This window comes from Symphalangus syndactylus, chromosome 21 (genome assembly GCF_028878055.3).
Source record: "Symphalangus syndactylus isolate Jambi chromosome 21, NHGRI_mSymSyn1-v2.1_pri, whole genome shotgun sequence".
Lineage (NCBI taxonomy): Eukaryota > Metazoa > Chordata > Mammalia > Primates > Hylobatidae > Symphalangus > Symphalangus syndactylus.
The window spans coordinates 43,551,960-43,571,879 of NC_072443.2; the positions used below are offsets into that span (position 1 = coordinate 43,551,960).

The 19,920-nt window shown below is 40.7% G+C and overlaps 1 protein-coding gene across 2 annotated transcripts; it reads right to left on the minus strand.

Annotated features, from left to right (window-relative positions):
* Positions 1-331: 331 nt before the first annotated feature.
* COX17 (cytochrome c oxidase copper chaperone COX17) lies at positions 332-8,255 on the minus strand. Of its 2 annotated transcripts, XM_055260277.2 has the most exons (4): positions 8,038-8,255; positions 7,719-7,823; positions 5,981-6,069; positions 332-465 (listed from the first exon to the last, which is right to left on the minus strand). In XM_055260277.2, exons 1-3 carry the CDS (start codon positions 8,142-8,144, stop codon positions 5,985-5,987), a joined length of 297 nt encoding a protein of 98 aa, XP_055116252.1. In that variant the 5' UTR covers positions 8,145-8,255; the 3' UTR covers positions 332-465; positions 5,981-5,984. The 2 variants fall into 2 exon arrangements, with proteins under 2 accessions (XP_055116252.1, XP_055116253.1); XM_055260278.2 differs by lacking the exon at positions 7,719-7,823 and having other exon boundaries at positions 8,038-8,241.
* Positions 8,256-19,920: the final 11,665 nt, after the last annotated feature.

Below are 19,920 nucleotides of genomic sequence, written 5' to 3' on the forward strand. Positions count from 1 at the left end.
ATAACAATAATGGTTTAAGTAATAAGACTAAAGGCTTGTTCTTACCTTTAAGAAAGTTAAAAAAAAAAAAAAGAGTGTTGAATGATATGGCTACCACACTGATTCTGAATTGGTAAAGGGTTATTTTACTTCTATGCACCTAATTCTGGAGATTTCATTGGATGAGATCAGTATCTGCTTTCTCCTGACAACAGATATCCAGAGTTCCCAGAATGACATAGTAATAAGAACATAAGAACCTTATGTTACAAGATTTGTTGGTATATATCCTTTGGGGGAAAAAGCCACGTGAGCAAATGAGGAACACAAAAAAGAAACAAAACTGAAGATCTTCCACTAGTAATATTTTACTTTCTTCTTACAATAAATTATAAATACTTTTTCCACATATCCATGTTCATCAAAGAACTCCCAAACTTAATCTTCTTCATTCTTCAGGAATTATTTATTCACACAGCAGACCACCTACAGAAAAATATTTATTTTAGAAAGTCAAATTTCAAACATCGTGCCAGATCTATGGAGTCAGGGAATTAAGACCACTAGAAATGAATGCCTCAGATGAGTAATTAACTAATTGCCAGAATTATTCCAAATCAGTCATAAAATTCAAAATCAACATTTTAAAATTCTAGGTTTGCCTAACTAAAAACATCAGTGAAATTATTCATGATATTGTTTAGTCTTTAAAAGTTTTTGAAGTAAAAACTCTGTGTGTGTGTGTATATATATATATATAATACATGTGTGTTTGAGAAATACATATTTCTCAAAAATATCCTCCAAAAAAGGCTAAAGCAGTTATTTTTACAGATATTCAAGAAACAAGACTTGCAAACCCCTCTTTGCTGATTCAAATATGCCTGGCGAAGATCCACAAAGTAGAAGGCAGAAGGTCAGCTCAGTACCCAAGGCACTTCCTGTGGAAAGTTACTCACTTAATCCCAAAGGCAAGATAAGGGCAACCCTTTAAAATTCGTTTGGAAAAATCAAAAAGGGAGAGTAGCATAGATAGGGCTGCTGATCCAGTCAAGTCAATACCAGGCTTCTCACACCTCTCCCAGTGCCTATCCCAGAAGATTGAGAACAATGCTAGGCAGGTAATTAAATTGGGGTAGCTAACTCTTCAAGTCTAACGCAAATATTTCCCTCATTTAGCTGTTCACTTCATTTGGTTTAAATAAAGATAAACCACATCAAGATACAAACATCTAAACTCTCTCTTTTCTAAAAGGCTCAAAGGAAGAATACATTTATAGAAAAGTTTGGAAAGATAACCAAAAACGAAGCCATTCAACCTTTCAATTATAGCAGCCCATAGCACTGTTACCACTTTTGCAACTGACTACATAACAAAAGGGGCTATGTGGTGGAAGACCCTGGATTTAAACCTGTTTGGTTATATCTCTGGATGTAAAGTCTTTGACTGGAGGGATAATCTTTCTCCCCTCAGTATTTTCCAGGGTCTTAATAAATATCTGTTGAATGAATACATGTTTGAATGGCAGAAATGACTCTTTCTGGATTATCTTGGGATCATATTTTCATACATAATCAGTTTTGTCTGTGTGTGTGTGTGTGTGTGTGTGTGTGTGTGTGTGTGTACAATTCAGCATATTTTAAGCATCCAACTGTTAAGTTGTTAAACTTAATATTGAGTATCACCACTACTTAGTACTAGTCCTTTAATTTCTTTCAACAACTTTAGTCTCCAAAATAGGTTATTTAGGCTTCTTCTGACTCCTAAAGGCAGAAAAATAGTAGCCATCCATTTCCTCCTTATATTTCTAATGAGGTTCTAGGTTCTTCTAATTACTCTTTTCAGTAAAAGCAGCAGTCATAAAATAGAAAAAAATTGTCTAAAATCACCACCATGCCTATTTTTTCTTGAGTTTTCAAGTCTCTGTCTTTGCTACTACTAAATTTTCAGATAATTTACGCCTAGCATTATCCCTGCTATTCATCTTCAACTTAGGCCAGTGGTTGTTAAAGAGGAGTGCACTTGAAAATCATCTAGGAGTTTCTCAGTCAACAGGTGCAGACCAGGGCCCAAGTTGTGAATTCTGGAAAACACTCTTCAGATGATTCTGAGGTGCACCTCTGGGTAAGAACCACTGGGTGAATATAGCCTACTTTCAGGTTAAGTATAAAAAATGTATAATAGATTTATTCCCAATCTACTGCACTCGAGGTACAATTAAGATCTACTTAGGAATAACATTAAAATCTACAAAGGTTTTTGAATTAAGGAACTTTCATGATCATTGCCAGAAAGATCTAAGTTTGCAAAATATTTTTCCTTTGAAGCTATTCTCAGAAAAATGTGATCTAACAGTCTAAGAAATACCGACTTAGGTTAAGTTTATCTTATAGCAATGCAGACAGTTGTGTTGGATTTCACCCTCCAGCCCATGGCCTGTTTACTGGGTTATATGCAACTGTACATTTCAGCAACAGGTCTTTCTAATTAGCATTCATAATGAGGTTTTAAGATTGAAGATCAAGATTATGTGCAATCCTAAAAATGAGTATGTTGGAATAAAATCTCATTAAGTACAAGGAGTGAAGTGTAAAGTGCCTGTGATTTGGAGAATATAAAAATCTTACTCTAATTTAATTCTACCACTATCCACTCTTAACTTGAGCAAGTCTTTTTTGACTTCACTGTGCCTCCATTTCCCCACAGAGGCTGGGGAAATAGGACACCTGGGACCAGTAAGGATCCAACACCCAGTCCTCTTCCAAAAATATTATTACACTGAAAATGAAAAACATGGCAGTTTGAATTCTTAGAAAGGTCCTCTATGGATTCAGATTGTTCTTCTTGTAACCAGGATTCAGTAATAATCAAGTCATATACTTAACAGACCTCAACTGAATGTCTGCTATCCACAACTCTCAAGGTATGAGCTATTCTGTTCTGGTTTTTACAGATGATTTATTTTACATTTAATCATCACAACAACTCTATGAAGTAGTTTGGGCATGCATTATTGTCTCCATTTTACGGAGGAGGAAACCAAGGTACAGAAAGTTAAGGACCTGCCCAAGACCACACAATCAGTTAAGCAGTAGATTTTCTAAGTCTAAAGCTTTTACATTTTCTTTTACACACAAATGAAGTACACAGACATAATTCTCACTCTCTGCCCCAATAACATAAAGAAAACTATGATATCATATGGTACTTTTGAATATATGCCACTAATAACAATTGTACCACCTTTGTGGTTCAGATGAAGTCCAAGATAAGCTTTTGATATTCCTAAAATTGGCATTTCTTTTTTTTAATCACCACTTTTTATCAAGGCAGGTTCAGCACAAGCCTACAGCTTACGCAACTGATGAGGGAGTTAGATCACGAACAAGGAAACCATGTACAAATGTTAAGGTTGCATCTTTAAAAATAGTTAATAAAGTATACTTACCTTTTTAAGAACACACTCTCCTTCAAATTTACTTATTTTACAAAATAGTTCATTATGGGATTTCTTTAAATAACCATCTATTCTAAAAGCTACTTAAGTATATCATTTACACAACAGTAGATATACCATACTATATATAGAATCACAAAATGTATTATGGTTCTCTTTTTATAAATAATAAGTGAAATTCAGAGGAGTAATGTCTTGATGAAGCTAAATGTAGCTAAAGTTAAAAACATGCTAAACTAAACATCAGGAGAATAAAAATAAAGCCCCAGGACCTTCAGCCTAGACTGTTTTCCATTACACAGTAACTTCTTATCAGCTTGCGACAAGTTCCTTATCCCTCCTTTTTTATAGCTCAGTGAGGAAGACTGGCCATATGTGAAATTCCAAAGAGGCAGGAAAGAGGTGCAAGGGAAAGAAGCCAGGCTCTCCAATACTAATATATTGGCATGTGGCTTTGGCATTCTCTCTCAGCTGTTATTAAGTTAAAAGTGGTAGTGTGGTGTGGAAGTTAGGGTAGGGGCAAAAAGCAGAGGGAATCGGCCTGGAGACTGAGGCTCCAGTTCTGATACTGCACAACCCACCTTGGGGGTTATTTCATAACCATAAGCTTTAATTTGCTTATTTATTCATTCATTTAACAATCCTCCATTAAGCACCTACTATGAGCCAGGCACTGTTATAGGTAGTGGGGATATGACAATAAGTGAAATAGAAAATTCCTACTTTCTCAGAGCTTACATTCTAGCTACCGTGAAGCAACAGATAATTAAAAATATATATAATATGCAGGTGACAGTGTACAGAATAGAGTAGCCACTAGCCACATGTAGCTATTAAAATTTTTAAAAACTAAAAATTCAGTACCTCACTCTCACCAGCCACAATTCAAGTGCTCAACAGCCAAATATGGCTAGTGGCTACCAGACTGGCAAGTGCAGGTACAGAGCATTCCCATCTTCACAGAAAGCTGTTACGACAGCACCGTGATAGAGTGATGGGGAACGGATGTAATTTACATGGGGTGTTGAGGGAAAACCTCTGTAATATGGAGACTTTTGAAGAGACCTGAGTAAAGGGGGAGTGGAGCGAGGGGGTGAGCTAAGTTGATAACTGAAGAAAGAGCTTCCAAACAAAAGAGTATCATTTGTTTGTGGAATTGTTGGACACATATCACTTAAGGTCCCTTTCAGCACTTAAATTTGGATTAAGAGTTCCAAGTTCTTTTAAAAAATGGCCTGAGGCCCGCCGCCCTGTCTGGAATGTCAGGAGTGCCACTGCCCGGCTGCCCACCGTCTGGGAAGTGAGGAGCGCCTCTGCCCAGCCGCCCAACTGTCTGGGAAGTAAGGTGCCCCTCTGCCTGGCCACCCCGTCTAGGAAGTGAGGTGCCTCTCTGCCGGCCACTGCCCCGTCTGGGAAGTGAGGTGCCCCTCTGCCTGGCCACCCCGTCTGGGAAGTGAGGTGCCTCTCTGCCTGGCTGCTGCCCCGTCTGGGAAGTGAGGAACGCCTCTGCCCGGCTGCCGCCCCGTCTGGGATGTGAGGAGCGCCTCTGCCCGGCCGCCCCACCGTCTGGGAAGTGAGGAGCGCCTCTGCCCAGCTGCCCACTGTCTGGGAAGTGAGGAGTGCCTCAGCCCAGCTTCCGCCCTGTCTGGGAAGTGAAGAGTGCCACTGCCCGGCTGCCCCATGTCTGGGAAGTGAGGAGCGCCTCTGCCCAGCCGCTGTGCAACCTTCCAAGTGTGAAGTGACAGCCTTGCATGTGATCTTTTCTGTCTTCCCCAAGTTTGCATTTTTGACATTAGAGTTTACCTTTTAATTAAAAAAAAAATGGCCTGAGGCTTTAGTTTTATTCGAATAAAGCATGCTACAATTCCATTTTCATTTTTCAGAAAGCAATACTTCCATGGGACACTCACTCCCTACTTAAAAGCATTTATTGGCCAGGAATAGTGGCTCACACCTCTTAATCCCAGCACTTTGGGAGACGAAGGCAGGAGGATTGCTTGAGTCCAAGAGGTTGAGACGAGCCTGGGCAAAATGGCGAAACCCCATCTCTAAAAAACAATACAAAAAATTAGCCAGGCATGGTGGCCCACACCTGTAGCCCCAGTTACTCAGTAGGCTGAGCTGAACCTCCCAGGTTGAGGCTGCAGGGAGCTGTGATTGGGCCACTTCACCCCAGCCTGGGTAACAGAGTGAGACCTTGTCTCAAAAAAAAAAAAGCATTTACTGAAGTCCCACAATATTAGAAACAAGAAAGAGAATATGTTTCTTTTAGTTCCTTCAATCAATTTTCCTAAAGCCATGAGACCTAAAGGCTTTTGTCAAACCCTTTCTTAAAAGCTCAATTCTCCCCTTCCCCAATCTGCTAAATGCCTGTCTTTACTGACATAATTTACTCCCTTCACTGGGAACTGAAAAATCATGGTTTTTTCAAATTGATACTTAAGCATTTGAGATTAACCAGGCGAACTACCTTTCAGAAAGAATGTAGCCCAATTGCTGCTAAATCTGTAAAGCAATACACAATTTTGAAGCAAGAAGCTTACCATTTCATATTTTAAATCCTAGGGCTCTCATGCATTCCTTGTGGGCCTCAATTAGATGTCCACAGTGTTCTTCTCCTTTCTCGATGATACTATAAAACAAAATGTACTTGTTATCTAAATAGGCATTAAGCACATTATTAAGTATGCATGACAGTGATGGGGAGTGAGACAAAACATGGGTATAATGGAATGTAGCTGGAATTAAAACAAATGCTATTACCTCAAACAGCTTTGTTTTTATTTGATCTTATGATATGTCCATGCCTATGAAGACATTCCACAGATAAGTGATTTTGGGGGGGAAATCTGATAAGAAATAGTCACGCATATTAAATATTGCCTCTAGTCAACATCCAAGGAGTAACACTGCTCTATAAAGAAATAAACTGACTGAGCAAAATATTTATGCTAAATGAAGGGCACAGAGAACAGCTCAATTTTTTGCTTATTATCACAGAGAAATTAACTTTCTGATTTTGCCCTACATTCAAACACAACCAAATAAATCTACTTCTAATTACATCAAAAATATAAACATCAAAAACATCTGGTAGCCAGGAGACCAAGAGGAGCACCCCCTCATGATGATCAAAGAACATTTTACTTGTAAAATTCACAAAGTAAAGACCAAGACTACACAGCTTTATTTCTAAGGCCTGAAAATGTGATTTAGCAAATAACCAAGTTAAGCCCAATTCAATTACAAGGAAAAACTGACTCCTGACTATGGATATTTGGGGTGAACCCACGTGGTCTGAGGCAATCGAGGCAAAAGGAATTTAACGAAGGGAATAGGTTCTCCTTCCATGGAAACTCTACCCATCCTTCAATAGCTCAAGAGCTGCCTGCAAATGGGAGAGATTGCCTGGGATAGTGAGATCATTGTGAAGATAATAGCTAGCATTCTTTGATCATTTATTGCCATGTATACTGTGTTAGGCACTTGACATGGCTTGTATCATTAACCTTTACAATAATACTGGAGGGAGTTTCTTTTATTAGAGTCATTTTACAGACACATGAGGCTCAAGGTCACCAAGTTAGTGGATTAAGATTCAAACCTTGACTGTGGATCCCAGACTCTTAATCATGCTGTCATACTATTCAAGGTTCAACAGCACTTACTGTTACCACTGGAACAATTTGTTCAGACTGCAGTCTTTCAATCCTGCCTTCACAGTATTATTTACAAAGTACTGAGGATTAATAAAAGCACTGAGCTCCTACACTCTTATTATCCCATTATAGCACTAATGATTTCTTTCTTATATTTACTATCTGGGAAAACAAAAAAGGCCAGAGGAAGAGATGCACATTCACGTTATCTGAGGACGTCCTCTAATGGGATTTGCTCCACAAGAGAGGCTACATGAGAACAAACCTTTTGTGGATTGACAATCTAGATGAACTATTCTGAATACTTTGTCCCCTGCGCCGTAGACTGGTTGATTTTCAACTTTTGGTTGCCTTAAAAGGGTTGAAGCGTATCTCTTCAGAACTGTAAGGAATGCACTGTGTCCTACTGTCTCTAAATTTTGGGAGAAAGCCTTAGAAATTACCAGAAAACCTTTCCTGTTTGGTCTTAACAAATCTATCACAGCCCTTACCACGTGGTATACAAGTCATTGGTATATGTCTCCATTAACTTTAAGCTCCTTTATATCAAGAGCCATCTTTATCCATGTCTACATCTTCGGACCTAACGCAGTGCTTAACCCATAACAGATATTCAAAACACATTTGTAGAAAGGAATGAGTGGTTAAAGCTTGCCGTTCTCCTCTCTCTCCATCGTTTCCCGGGACTAAGCTACGGGATAAGTCAACAGAGACCCGACCATGAAACCTACAAGGCCCAATAATTATCTCCAGAGCGCCGCAATGGGGCGGGGAGGGGGGCAGACAGGGAGGAGGAGTGGGGGAAAGGGGGAGGGAAGAGGGCAGAAGGCAGAGGGCAGAGGGCAGAAGGCAGAGGGCAGAGGCCGTAGGGCAGAGGCACCGGAAGGCACAGGCCGCGGCCCGGGGCTCGTCGGCCGCGCCCTCTCCGGCTGCGCACTGACCACGCATCGCGCGCCTTCTTGGTCTCCGGGCAAGCGCAGCAGGGCTTAAGCGGCTTCTTCTCCTGAGACTCAGGCGGGGCAGGGTTTGAGTCAACCAGACCCGGCATCTTTCGCGCCAAAAGCAGCTATGAGCGGAGACAGCCAAATCTATGCCACCCTCGGCAAACGCCGATTCGTCCGCAGTCACTTCCGGCAGTCGTTCTAACAAGTACAGGAAGTCCTGCCTCTCTCTGACAGGTGGAGAATTTAAAAGGGGCGCGTGCGCAGAAGAGGCAAAATTCGGGCCTTAACGAGAAGGTACCCCTTCAGCGCATGCGCAAGGAGGCCCGCTGAAAGGTCACCTGGACTGTGGTATTTATACTCTAGGACTCTAGGTCATATTTGTTAAATCAACTTGGGGAGGGCTCACGAAGAATGAAAGCAGCAAGACAACTGAGAGATCTCGTAACACCTGCTCCTCCCCACCCAATATCGAAACGGAAGCCCAAGATGGTGAAATGATTTGTTCAAGCCAAACAGGAGAAACCACAAGTGAAAGCCAGTTCCCTTGAATAACAGTTTCCCCGTTTTCTTTTATCCGCCTTCTTCCTCATCCCCACACACTGCACGCCTTTCCTGTCTTTCATTGACCTATTTAAAAATGAATAGCAAAGACAGAACCACAGAATCCACAACTATTGGGGGAATTTAAAAGGTTCTCTAACCCCCTGTACACCTCCTACGCACATTAAATCCTCAGCTAATTTGCATGTATAGCCCCCCTCCCACTGATTTCAGTATGAATTATTCAGTCATATATTCGTTAATATACTGATGAATAAAATTGAAAAATACCATTTCCATAGCATTTCCTCAGGTACATAGATAAACTGGTGCCTGTCTTATTCGCAACGAAATGGATATAATCATTGGATTTTTTTTCTGCAGAGAATTGTTGGAAACAGGCAATAAACTTTTATTTTATTTTATTTTATTTTATTTTATTTTATTTTATTTTTTGGAGATAGGGTCTTGCTGTCGCCCAGGCTGGAGTGAAGTGGCACAATCTTGGCTCATTGCAACCTCCACCTCCTGGGTTCAAGCAATTCTCCTGCCTCAGCCTCCTGAGTAGCTGGGATTACAGGTGTGCACCACCACGCCCGGGTAATTTTTGCATTTTTTAGTAGAGACGGGGTTTCACCATGCTGGCCAGGCTGGTCTCAAACTCTGACCTCAGGTGATCCGCCCACATCAGCCTCCAAAAGTGCTAGGTTATAGGCGTGAGCCACCGCACCCAGCCAATAAAATCATTTTTTAAAGCAGGACTTGGAGGCATTGTTCAATAGCTGCCTGGTGATAGGTATTTTTAGGTACTTAAACTTTCAGCATCACCTAATCAAAGTTTGTTTCTATATTATAGATATTTAGTTCAGGGAATCTACAGGCGTGTCTGTGAACTGGTGCTGTATAAGAGTAATTTCTATATGTGTATTTTTCAAGTTACTAAGACCATCCCCATTTTGTCATCTGAAAACTTTCAATAAGCATGATTTTTATTTCCTTCTGGATTGATATTTTAAATAACACAACATATTACCCTCATGTTCTAAATTCACCCTCATCCATTATCAATTCTTTCAACTAGGTGCTAACGCACATTGTTTAGAATCTTGCTAATCAAACAGTGCTTCCTGGATGAGCAATATCAACATCACTTGTAACCTTAATAAACAATAAAATGTGGTTCAACAAATCATTGGGGAAAAGAAAACAGGCTAACCATCTGGAGAAAATTAAACATTATATTAAAAGGAAGAGCGCTAGATGCATTAAAGACCTACACTGGAAAGGTTGAAATATGAAATTAATAGCAAATTGTGGAGAATATTTTAATACTGAAGGATGGGGGAATAACATGTTACAACATTTCAAAAGTACAAATTGCATGTCAAAAAAATTGAAGAAATCAATTACACCAAAATAAAGGCTTGGGGTTTTACATACAATACTATAGACAAAGTTAACAAATAAATGATAGAATTGGGAGAAAATATTTGAAATTAAATATTTTTAAAAATTTTAAAAGTTAAAAAACTAATGTGTTCACTTAGAATATGTATTCAGTTGAAACAATGTCAGCTTCAGCCACAATATCTTCCATATACGTAGGGCTGTTGAGGTTGTGAACCATCATTTAATCTTCATGGCAGTCGAAATTATTATCTACATTTATAGATGGGGAAAAATTGAAGTTCAGAGGTGTACATTTGTTCAAGGCTGCATAACTTGAAAGTGGCAATCCTGAGTCTCATCATCTTCTCCCTGTATTCTGTCTACTATCCTACTTAATTTATCTAAATGCAAGGCAAGGCCTGGTGCAGTGGCTCACACCTGTAATCCCACTCTTTGGGAGGCTAAGGCAGGCAGATCATCTGAGGTCAGAAGTTTGAGACCAGCCCAACCAACATGGTGAAAACCCATTTCTACTAAAAATACAAAAATTAGCCAGGAGTGGTAACCTGTAATTCCAGCTACTTGGGGGGGATGAGGCATGAGAATCTCCTGAACTCAGTGGGTGGAGATTTCAGTGAGCCGAGATTGTGCCACCGCACTCCAGCTTGGGTGATGTAGTGAGACTGTCTCAAAAAAAATTAATTAATGCAAAGCAAAAATTTTTTTTATTTTAAAACTAATCATTGATCTGTATTCACTTGTGCTATTGCATTTTTATGTATAGGTAATGAACAAGGAAGAAAAGGAAGATAAATATCTAACAGAGTTTAGAGAGTTAGGAGAATTGAGATAAACAGTAGGTACAGATTACAGACCCAAAGACTCAAACAGCTTTTCTGCAATTGAGAAGATTTTTTGGCCCACTCTCCCTCCCTGCTTCAGGGAAGAAAGATTACTGGTTGTGATAACACTGCCTGTGACTTCCTCAGGTTAGCTAATACAAGCAGGCCTCAGGCAAAGAAGTTGAGTAGCAGCCCTTTCTGCACCACACTTCTTTAACCTGCTGTGTTCCAGACATTTACAACCTTTGGTTTCCTTGCTGAGCGCTGTAACCCTTAACACTCTTTCAACAACTGCTTCTTCAGGATGAAATATTCTCCTGACTTTGAAAAAAAAGACCAGTGGCCTTTCCAAAGTGAAATATTTAGTCATTTATATCTAGCTACTAAACTATCCTCTTGTTTCAGAATGGTACAGCTAACCCACATATGTGGGTTTCTTTTCCTTCCACCTTTTAATTTATGTGAAGTAAGGTGGAGTGTGCTGGCTCACGCCTGTAATCCCAGCACTTTGGGAGGCTGAGGCGGGCAGATCACTTGAGGTCAGGAGTTTGAGACCAGCCTGATCAACATGGTGAAACCCCGTTTCTACTAAAAAAACAAAAATTAGCCGGTCGTGGTGGCAGGCACCGGTAATCCCAGCTACTCAGGAGGCTGAGGCAGGAGAATCCCTTGAACCAGGAAGGTGGAGGTTGCAGTGAGCTGAGATCATGCCACTGCACTCCAGCCTGGGCAACAGAGTGAGACTTTGTCTCAAAATAATAATAATAATAATTTATATAAAGTAAGCTTTAAGGTCAACTTTTGATTTTTATGTTATCACTATGCTTTTCTTCTTTCTCTATTATTTTTTTCTTTTCCTACCCAGCCTAAATGCTTTTATACTTGTGGGATGGCCTGTTTTGGTATTAAAGGAAAAGTAGGAGTATATAACATATGAAATTTATCATTTCCTATTCTACCCCAACAAAAATCTTAATAGCCCACTTCCCCCAAGAAAAATAATTTTAGAGAGCTGTAACTAGAGTTTAAATTGACAGTAGGTGGCTGATGAGTACCAAATAATAAAAGATAAAATTCACCCATCTGTCTTACAAAGGCAACTCTGAGATTAGTTTGATTCGTACCTTTTATATCAAGCTCTTGCTCCTCAATTTTGATTTTAACCAGAATTGGAACTCTTTTGAACATTTGGAATGCTTTGCTATTACTATAATTGCTAAATTAGCAGGCATTAAGACTTGAAGTGGTGACTGTAGTGGACTTTTTCATAGCACAGTGAATATGTTTATTGTATGTTATTGAATGGGGATATTAGCTACCAGTGGCACCAAACAGCAATTTTGTGGATGCATGACAGCCCTGGTAATGCCAGAAGCAACAACTAAGAAAGTACTTTCTAAACTCCTTCTATGATAAAGGTATTTTTAGCCATTTTTCAGGCCTAACTAATCCCAGGTGTGCCAGCTTTACCAAGGAAGGGTGAGTAGTTGTTGGTGGAGAAGCAGTGACACCACATGTTGAGAAATAAGAATTACAAGACTTAAATTCTCATTGGCCTAATGTACTATGTCTACTTTGTATAAACTAACTTACAAAAGTAAGTAAGGTAATTTTTGTACTTATATCTGCCCCTGCAAAGAAAAAAATGCTTTCCAATTTCTGCAGGTAAATATGTACTGTACAACGTTCTCTATAGCTGCAATTTTATTCAAATTGCCTGCCACAGTTTTATGAATGTTGGTTGTATTAGTCTGTTCTCATGCTGCTATAAAGAAATACCCAAGACTGGGTAATTTATAAAGGAAAGAGGTTTAATTGACTCACAGTTCTGCATTGCTAGGGAGGCTCCCGGAGACTTATAATCATGGTGGAAGGCAAAGGAGAAGCAGGGACCTTCTTTACAAGACGGTAGGACGGAGTGAGTGCCAATGGGAAATGCCACTTATAAAACCATCAGATCATGTGACACTCACTCACTATCACAAGAACAAGATGGGAGAAACTGCCCCCATGATCCAGTTACCTCCACCTGGTTCCACCCCTGACACGTAGGGATTACAATTCAAGATGAGATTTTCAGTGGGGACACAGCCAAACCATATTATTGGTAGACGCCTCCAAGCAACTAGGTCATACATGAAGGACAATTTATTACTTATAGCAATAGCAGCAGCAGAATATCAGCATTTTTGTGCCAGTTCCCTGAGCTCCAAGTCCCACGGGGTGATGTGAAGAAAGCCAGATGATATCCACATATGCACTGGGTTGAATTATAGGAAAGGAACAGTGAGCTTAGGAAACTCAAATATTTAGTTGTGGGCAGTAAAAATGTCTGACTTTTGCTCCCAAAGTAGACACTACCTTTGTTTTCCAAGGTTGTTTCCTACACAAAGGAACAAAGGCAAACAGTGCCACCCCTTGAAAGACATGCAGAAGGCCGGGCACGGTGGCTCACACCTGTAATCCCAGCACTTTGGGAGGCCAAGGCAGGCAGATCATGAGGTCAAGAGATCGAGACTATCCTGGCCAACATGGTGAAACCCCATCTCTACTAAAAATACCAAAATTAACTGGGCGTGGTGGCACACACCTGTAGTCCCAGCTACTCGGGAGGCTGAGGCAGGAGAATCGCTTGAACCTGGGATGCGGAGATTGCAGTGAGCCAAGATCGCACCACTGCACTCCAGCCTGGCGACAGAGCAAGACTCCATCTCAAAAAAAAAAAGACACGCAGAAACATGTGCGCCCATGGAGAATTATCTCCCAACGTTACTATGTACTTCATTTTAATTAAATTTTATGAACTAACATCCCTTTCCAATATCAAAGTTATTTTAATACAAGTAACCTCAATGACATGACCTAATTTCACAAAGGTTGTGTATTAGTGATTTATTGCTATTACTACGGACTGAATGTTTGTGTCCTGCCATAATTTATATACTGAAACCATAATCCCCAGTGTGATGATATTTGAAGATGCAGCCTTTGGGAGACAAGTAGGTTTAGATGATGTCATGAAGATGGAGCCCCCGTGATGGTATTAGTACCCTTATAACAAGAGGAGGAGACCAGAGCCCTTTTGTTGTACCCATGTGAGGACACAACAAGAAAGCAGCACTCTGCAAGTCAGAAGTAAAGCCAGGATCCTTGCCAGGTACTGAATTGACTGGCACCTTGATCTAGCACTTCCCAGCTTCCAGAACTGTGAAAAATAAATATCTGTTGTTTAAGCCACCGTCTATGGTATTTTGTTATTGCAACCCAAGGAGACTAAGACAGCTGTATAACAATATTACCACATACCTGGTGGCAATACATATTTATTATCTCACAATTTCTGTAGTCAAGGGCATTACTTAAGTGATTTCTTTGATTAGGGTCTTACAAGACTTGAATCAAGCTTTCAGCCAAGACTGTGGTCTCATCTGTGGTTCTACTGGGGAAGAATATGCTTCCAATCTTATGTTGTTGACAGAATTCAGTTTCTTGCTATTGTAGGACTAAAGGCTTTGGTTTCTTGCTGGCTATCAGTTCGAGGCTACCCTCAGCTCCTAGAGGCCTCCTGTAGTTCCTTGCCAAATAGGGTTCCCAACATGGTCACTTACGTCCTCAAAGCCAGCAAGGGAGAGAGAGCCACCCAAAAATATGGGCATTACAGTCTTATGTAAGAGAACCATGTAATTACATCTATCCTATCATATTTGGCATTTTCTATTGGCTAAAATACTCGAAAAGGGGATCACATGAGAACATGAACAACAGGAGGTCAGGATCCAGGGGCCACCTTAAGAATCTGTCTACCACAGGTCGATTATCTAAAGTGAAAATTGATTATACAAATGGAGTCATTCCTGTTATATCCAACTAAAATTTAGAGTTAGAGGACCATAGGGGTGAAAAAACACTCAGGTCTCAAAAGCCTGCTCCAGAAACTATCCCACAAGCCCAATCCAATGAAACAGCTGCTACAATTTTAAGACTAGTGTGACAACAAATGGCTGCCATGACTTCAAAGCTTGTTTTACCTAGTAACTTTTGCCACCCAGCAATCAGAGCTTGCCAGCTCCTGCAAAATGCCACAAGCACCAATGAGCTTTCTTTCATAACAACTTAAATGACCTTTCTCTTTTCCCAATGAAACCTCAACCATTTCCTTTTTTTTTTTTTTTGAATATATTGGAGACCACTTCAGTTTGTGTGTTTGTCCCAGATTGCAATCCTATTTCTTTGTTTATTCCAAAATAAACTCTTTTTGCTTGGAGATTAGTCTGTATATATTTATCTGTTATTGACATTACATGGTGTCAGAAGTGAGATGCAAAGCAGATTCACTTGGAAAGATAATGGCCCCTGGAACTATGGTGTGCAGTACTCACAGTCAGACCCCTTGAGCCCCCTACTTCTGCTGGTCATCTTTTTTCACCCCAGTGAGTCTTTCCTGGGTTAAACACTTTTTTTTTTTTTTTCTTTTTTTTGGATTTGAGTTCTTCAGCTTTATTTAGGATTTCTTTATGAAGGGCCTTTCCTCTCCTATTTATTAGGCCTCCTATTTATAAGGGATTTGAAGAAGGCTTTGTCATTCTTCCCAGTGAGTATGTACTTCACTCTGGTTCATTTTGTGTGCTTGTTTTTTATTTTGGCTACTATGTGTTTGGTTTTGCACTGACTCACTTGGGTATGTTTATTTACAAATGGACTCCCCAAATTCAAAGATATACCAAAATAGCCCCCCCAACATTGGGGACTCTAGCTTGTAATATGCTTAAGTATTATGGTCCATCTTCCTACTCTTTTTTTTATCTCAATGGACGAATTACACTAAAGAAAATTTGGAATTACAATGGCCATCTCTTGAACTCCCTATCTTGTTTTCTTAGAACTAAATTAGAAGACCATAGCTACAAAATTAAATTGCCTGAAAGGAGCATAAACTTTAAGTGGTATCTTGAAGCATCTAAATGTATTCAAGCCTCAAAAATCACCTAACTCCAAAATACCATCACTAAGTTAACTAAGACAGATAAACAACTAAAGGAAGATTTTAGAAGGCCTTAGAAACTCAGAGTCTTTCTGCTACCCTGGTACCACCACCTCTCTCTCCTCTCTACCCTTCCCTTTCTGAAAACCCCACTCAATCCTGATACTTCCTCCCCTACTACCCTCCCAGCTTCTGATCCCCATCCTCAACCTATAAAAACTCATCCCTGTAGGGTTAGACCCATTAACAATCCTGAGGTTCCTTAGATTGCCTATGTCCTTGGAATAAGGCTGAAATCCATGTTAAAGCCAAGGAATTTCCTAAAGTTACCCAGGACCCTCTTTGCTTTGCTGATGAATTTAACATTAAAATTGAAGCTTACTAGCCCAGCTTCTCTGATCTTAATCAACTTGTCCACATGGTTGTGGGAGAAGGCCAGGCTAATCACTGGATGAAAAAGGTCAGTTGTGGCTGGGTATGGTGGCTCACGCCTGTAATCCCCACAATTTGGGAGGCTGAGGTGGGCAGATCACCTGAGGTCAGGAGATTGAGACCAGCCTGGCCAACAGGGCGAAACTCCGTCTTTACTAAAAATACAAAAATTAGCCAGGCCTGGTGGCACAGATCTATAATCCCAGCTACTCGGGAGGCTGAGGCAGAGTCATCTGAACCTGGGAGGCAGAGGTTGCAGTGAGTCGAGATCACTCCACTGCACCCCAGCCTGGGCGATAAAGTGAGAGACCCTGTCTAAAAAAAAAAAAAAAAAAAAAGGAAAGAAAGAAAAAGGTCAATTGCACACACCCTGTATTAGTCTGTTTTCATGCTGCTGATAAAGACATACCCAAGAAGGGGCAATTTAAAAAAGAAAGAGGTTTAATTGGCCTTACAGTTCCACATGGCTGGGGAAGCGTCACAATCATGGTGGAAGGCAAGGAGGAGCAAGTCCCATCTTACATGGATGGCAGCAGGCAAAGAGTGAATGAGGAAGATGCAAAAGGGGAAACCCCGGATAAAACCATCAGATCTTGTGAGACTTATTCTCTACCACGAGAACAGTATGGGGGAAACCATCCCTGTGATTCAATTGTCTCCCACTGGGTCCCTCTACAACATGTGAGAATTATGGAAGTATAATTCAAGATGAGATTTGGGTGGGCACACAGAGCCAAACTATACCATTTTGCCCCTGGCCCTTGCCAAATCTCATGTCCTCACATTTCAAAACCAATCATGCCTTCCCAGCAGTCCCCCAAAGTCTTAACTCATTTCATCATTAACTCAAAAGTCCATGGTCCAAAGTCTTATCTGAGACAACGCAAGTCCCTTCTGCCTATGAGCCTGTAAAAAAAAAAGCAAGTTAGTTATTTCCTAGAAACAATGGGAATACAGACATTGGGTAAATACAACTTTTCCAAATAGGATAAATTGGCCAAAACAAAAGGGCTACAGGGCCCATGAAAGTTTGAAATCCAATGGGGCAGTCAAATCTTAAAGCTCCAGAATGATCTCTTTTGACTCCATGTCTCATATCCAGGTCATGCTGATGCAAGAGGTAGGTTCCCATGGTCTTGGGCAGCTCCACCCCTGTGGCTTTGCAGATTACAGCCTCCCTCCTGGCTACTTTCATGGGTTGGTATTGAGTGTCTGCGGCTTTTCCAGCTACATGGTGCAAGTTGTCAGTAGATCTACAATTCTAGGATCTGGAGGACAGTGGCCCTCTTCTCACAGCTCCACTAAGCAGTGCCCCAGTAGGGATTCTGTGTAGGGGCTCCAACCCCACTTTTCCCTTCTGCATTGCCCTAGCAGAAGTTCTCAATGAGAGCCCCGCCCCTGCAGCAAACTTCTACCTGGGCTTCCAGGCATTTCCATACATATTCTGAAATCTAGGTGAAGGTTCCCAAACCTCAATTCCTGACTTCTGTGCACCCTCAGGCTCAACACCACATGGAAGCTGCCAAGGCTTGGGGTTGGCCATCTGAAGCCATGGCCTGAGCTCTATGTTGGCCCTTTCAGCCATGGCTGGAGTGGCTGGGATGCAGGGCACCAAGTCCCTAGGCTGCACACAGCTTGGGGACCATGGACCCAGCCCATGAAACCACTTTATCCTCCTAGGCCTCCAAGCCTGTGATGGGAGTGGCTGCTGTGAAGACCTCTGACATGCCCTGGAGACATTTTCTCCATTGTCTTGGGAATTAACATTTGGCTCCTGGTTACATATGCACATTTCTGTAGTTGGCTTGAATTTCTCTTCAGAAAATGGTATTTTCTTTTCTATTGCGTTGTCAGGCTGCAAATTTTTCAAACTTTTACGCTCTGTTTCTCCTTTAAAACTGAATGCCTTTAACAGCACCCAAGTCACCTCTTGAATGCTTTGCTGCTTATAAGTTTCTTCCACCAGACACCCTAAATCATCTCTGTCAAGTTCAAAGTTCCACAAATCTCTAAGGCAGAGGCAAAATGCCACCAGTCTCTTTTCTAAAATATAACAATAATCACCTTTACTCTAGTTCCCAACAAGTTCCTCACCTCCATCTGAGACCACCTGAATCTGGATCTTATTGTCCATATTGCCATCAGCATTTTGGGAAAAGCCATTCAACAAGTTTCCAGGAAGTTTCAAACTTTTCCAAATTTTCCTGTCTTCTGAGCCCTCCAAACTGCTCCAATCTCTGCCTGTTACCCAGTTCCAAAGTTGCTTCCACATTTTCAGTTATCTTCTCAGCAGTACCTGACTCCTGGTACCAATTTACTATATTAGTCCATTTTCATGCTTCTGATAAAGACATACCCAAGATGGGGCAATTTACAAAAGAAAGAGGTTTAATTGGGCTTACAGTTCCACAAGGATGGGGAAGCTTCACAATCGTGATGGAAGGCAAGGAGGAGCAAGTCCCATCTTACATGGATGGCCGCAGGAAAAGAGAGAATGAGGAAGATGCAAAAGCAGAAACCCCAGATAAAACCACCAGATCATGTGAGACTTATTCACTACCACAAAACAGTATGGGGGAAACTGCCCCCATGATTTAATTATCTCCCACCAGCTCCCTCCCACAACACATGGGGATTCTGGGACAATTCAAGGTGAGATTTGGGTGGGGACACAGAGCCAAACCATATCACACCCCTAAAACAAATCTGTGAAATATGTAAAAAGTGCATGCATTCATAATGATATCAAACAAGCAAAAACTTTGTGGTTAACTCTGGAGTTTGGTAGGGCACCGACTCATGTCTCTGAAATTTCATAATTAAAGAGAACGAATCCAGCATTTACCCAGTCTTTCCTCTAAGAGGCTATCCTGGTTATCTCAGGATAACCAATGAGTTCGTATGAAAAAGTTCCTTTTATAGAAGAATCTCTGGTAATAAATAGAGAATTATTGAAAGTATTAGAAATTCACTGCTGTAGGATAAAAGACTTAAGAGACATACCAAAATGCAACATGAGGACTTTTTTTTGGATCTTGACTGGAACAAACCAACTATAAAAGATAATTTGGACTCAAACAGGAAAATTGGAATATTTATAGTACTAAGGAATTATTGTTAATTTTGTTAGATATGATAACGGTTGTTAAATTTTAGAAATCTGTATCAGTTTGAGATGCAGACTAATTTAAGGGTAAAATAATATTATGTCTAGGATTTCTTTAAAAAAGAGGGGAAGGAAACTGAAACTTGATTGGCAAAATGTTGCTAAATGTTGATTCTGAGGGATGGGTTACTTGAGGGTTTGTTATTAAAAGTAGAATCACTTTTGCTTATGTTTAAAATTTTCCATTATAAATACTTTTTAAAAGCAGAGCCAGTGCCTACCCCAAGTCATCTTCTGTTATCTAATGCCCAGGACTCAGAAAGGGTCAGCAGTCTCAGATCAACAGTTAGTGATGACCTAACCCACCCTAAACACTGATGCTAATGAGTGTGGGGCAAAGTTCACACGTGCTAAGGAGCAACATTTAGGAACCTGACTGAATTCCGCAGCTCTCGGGACAAGCCCCCTGGAAAAGGGCTGGGGGAAGGGGCGGGGAGGCACCCAATTATTCTAGAAGGTTCTGAGATCTCCCAGGGATTTCCAAGAGGCTACGAGGTGTAACTGGCAAATCAATGACTTAAGAGTAGCTT

Coding starts and splice junctions, on each gene's coding strand:
- COX17 (XM_055260277.2), bottom strand. CDS start 8,144: ATGCCGGGTCTGGTTGACTCAAACCCTGCCCCGCCTGAGTCTCAGGAG. Junction 7,824..8,037: donor AAGAAGGCGCGCGATGCGTG/GTCAGTGCGCAG, acceptor TGGGCCTTGTAG/GTTTCATGGTCGGGTCTCTG. Junction 6,070..7,718: donor ACTCATTCCTTTCTACAAAT/GTGTTTTGAATA, acceptor TTTGTTTTATAG/TATCATCGAGAAAGGAGAAG.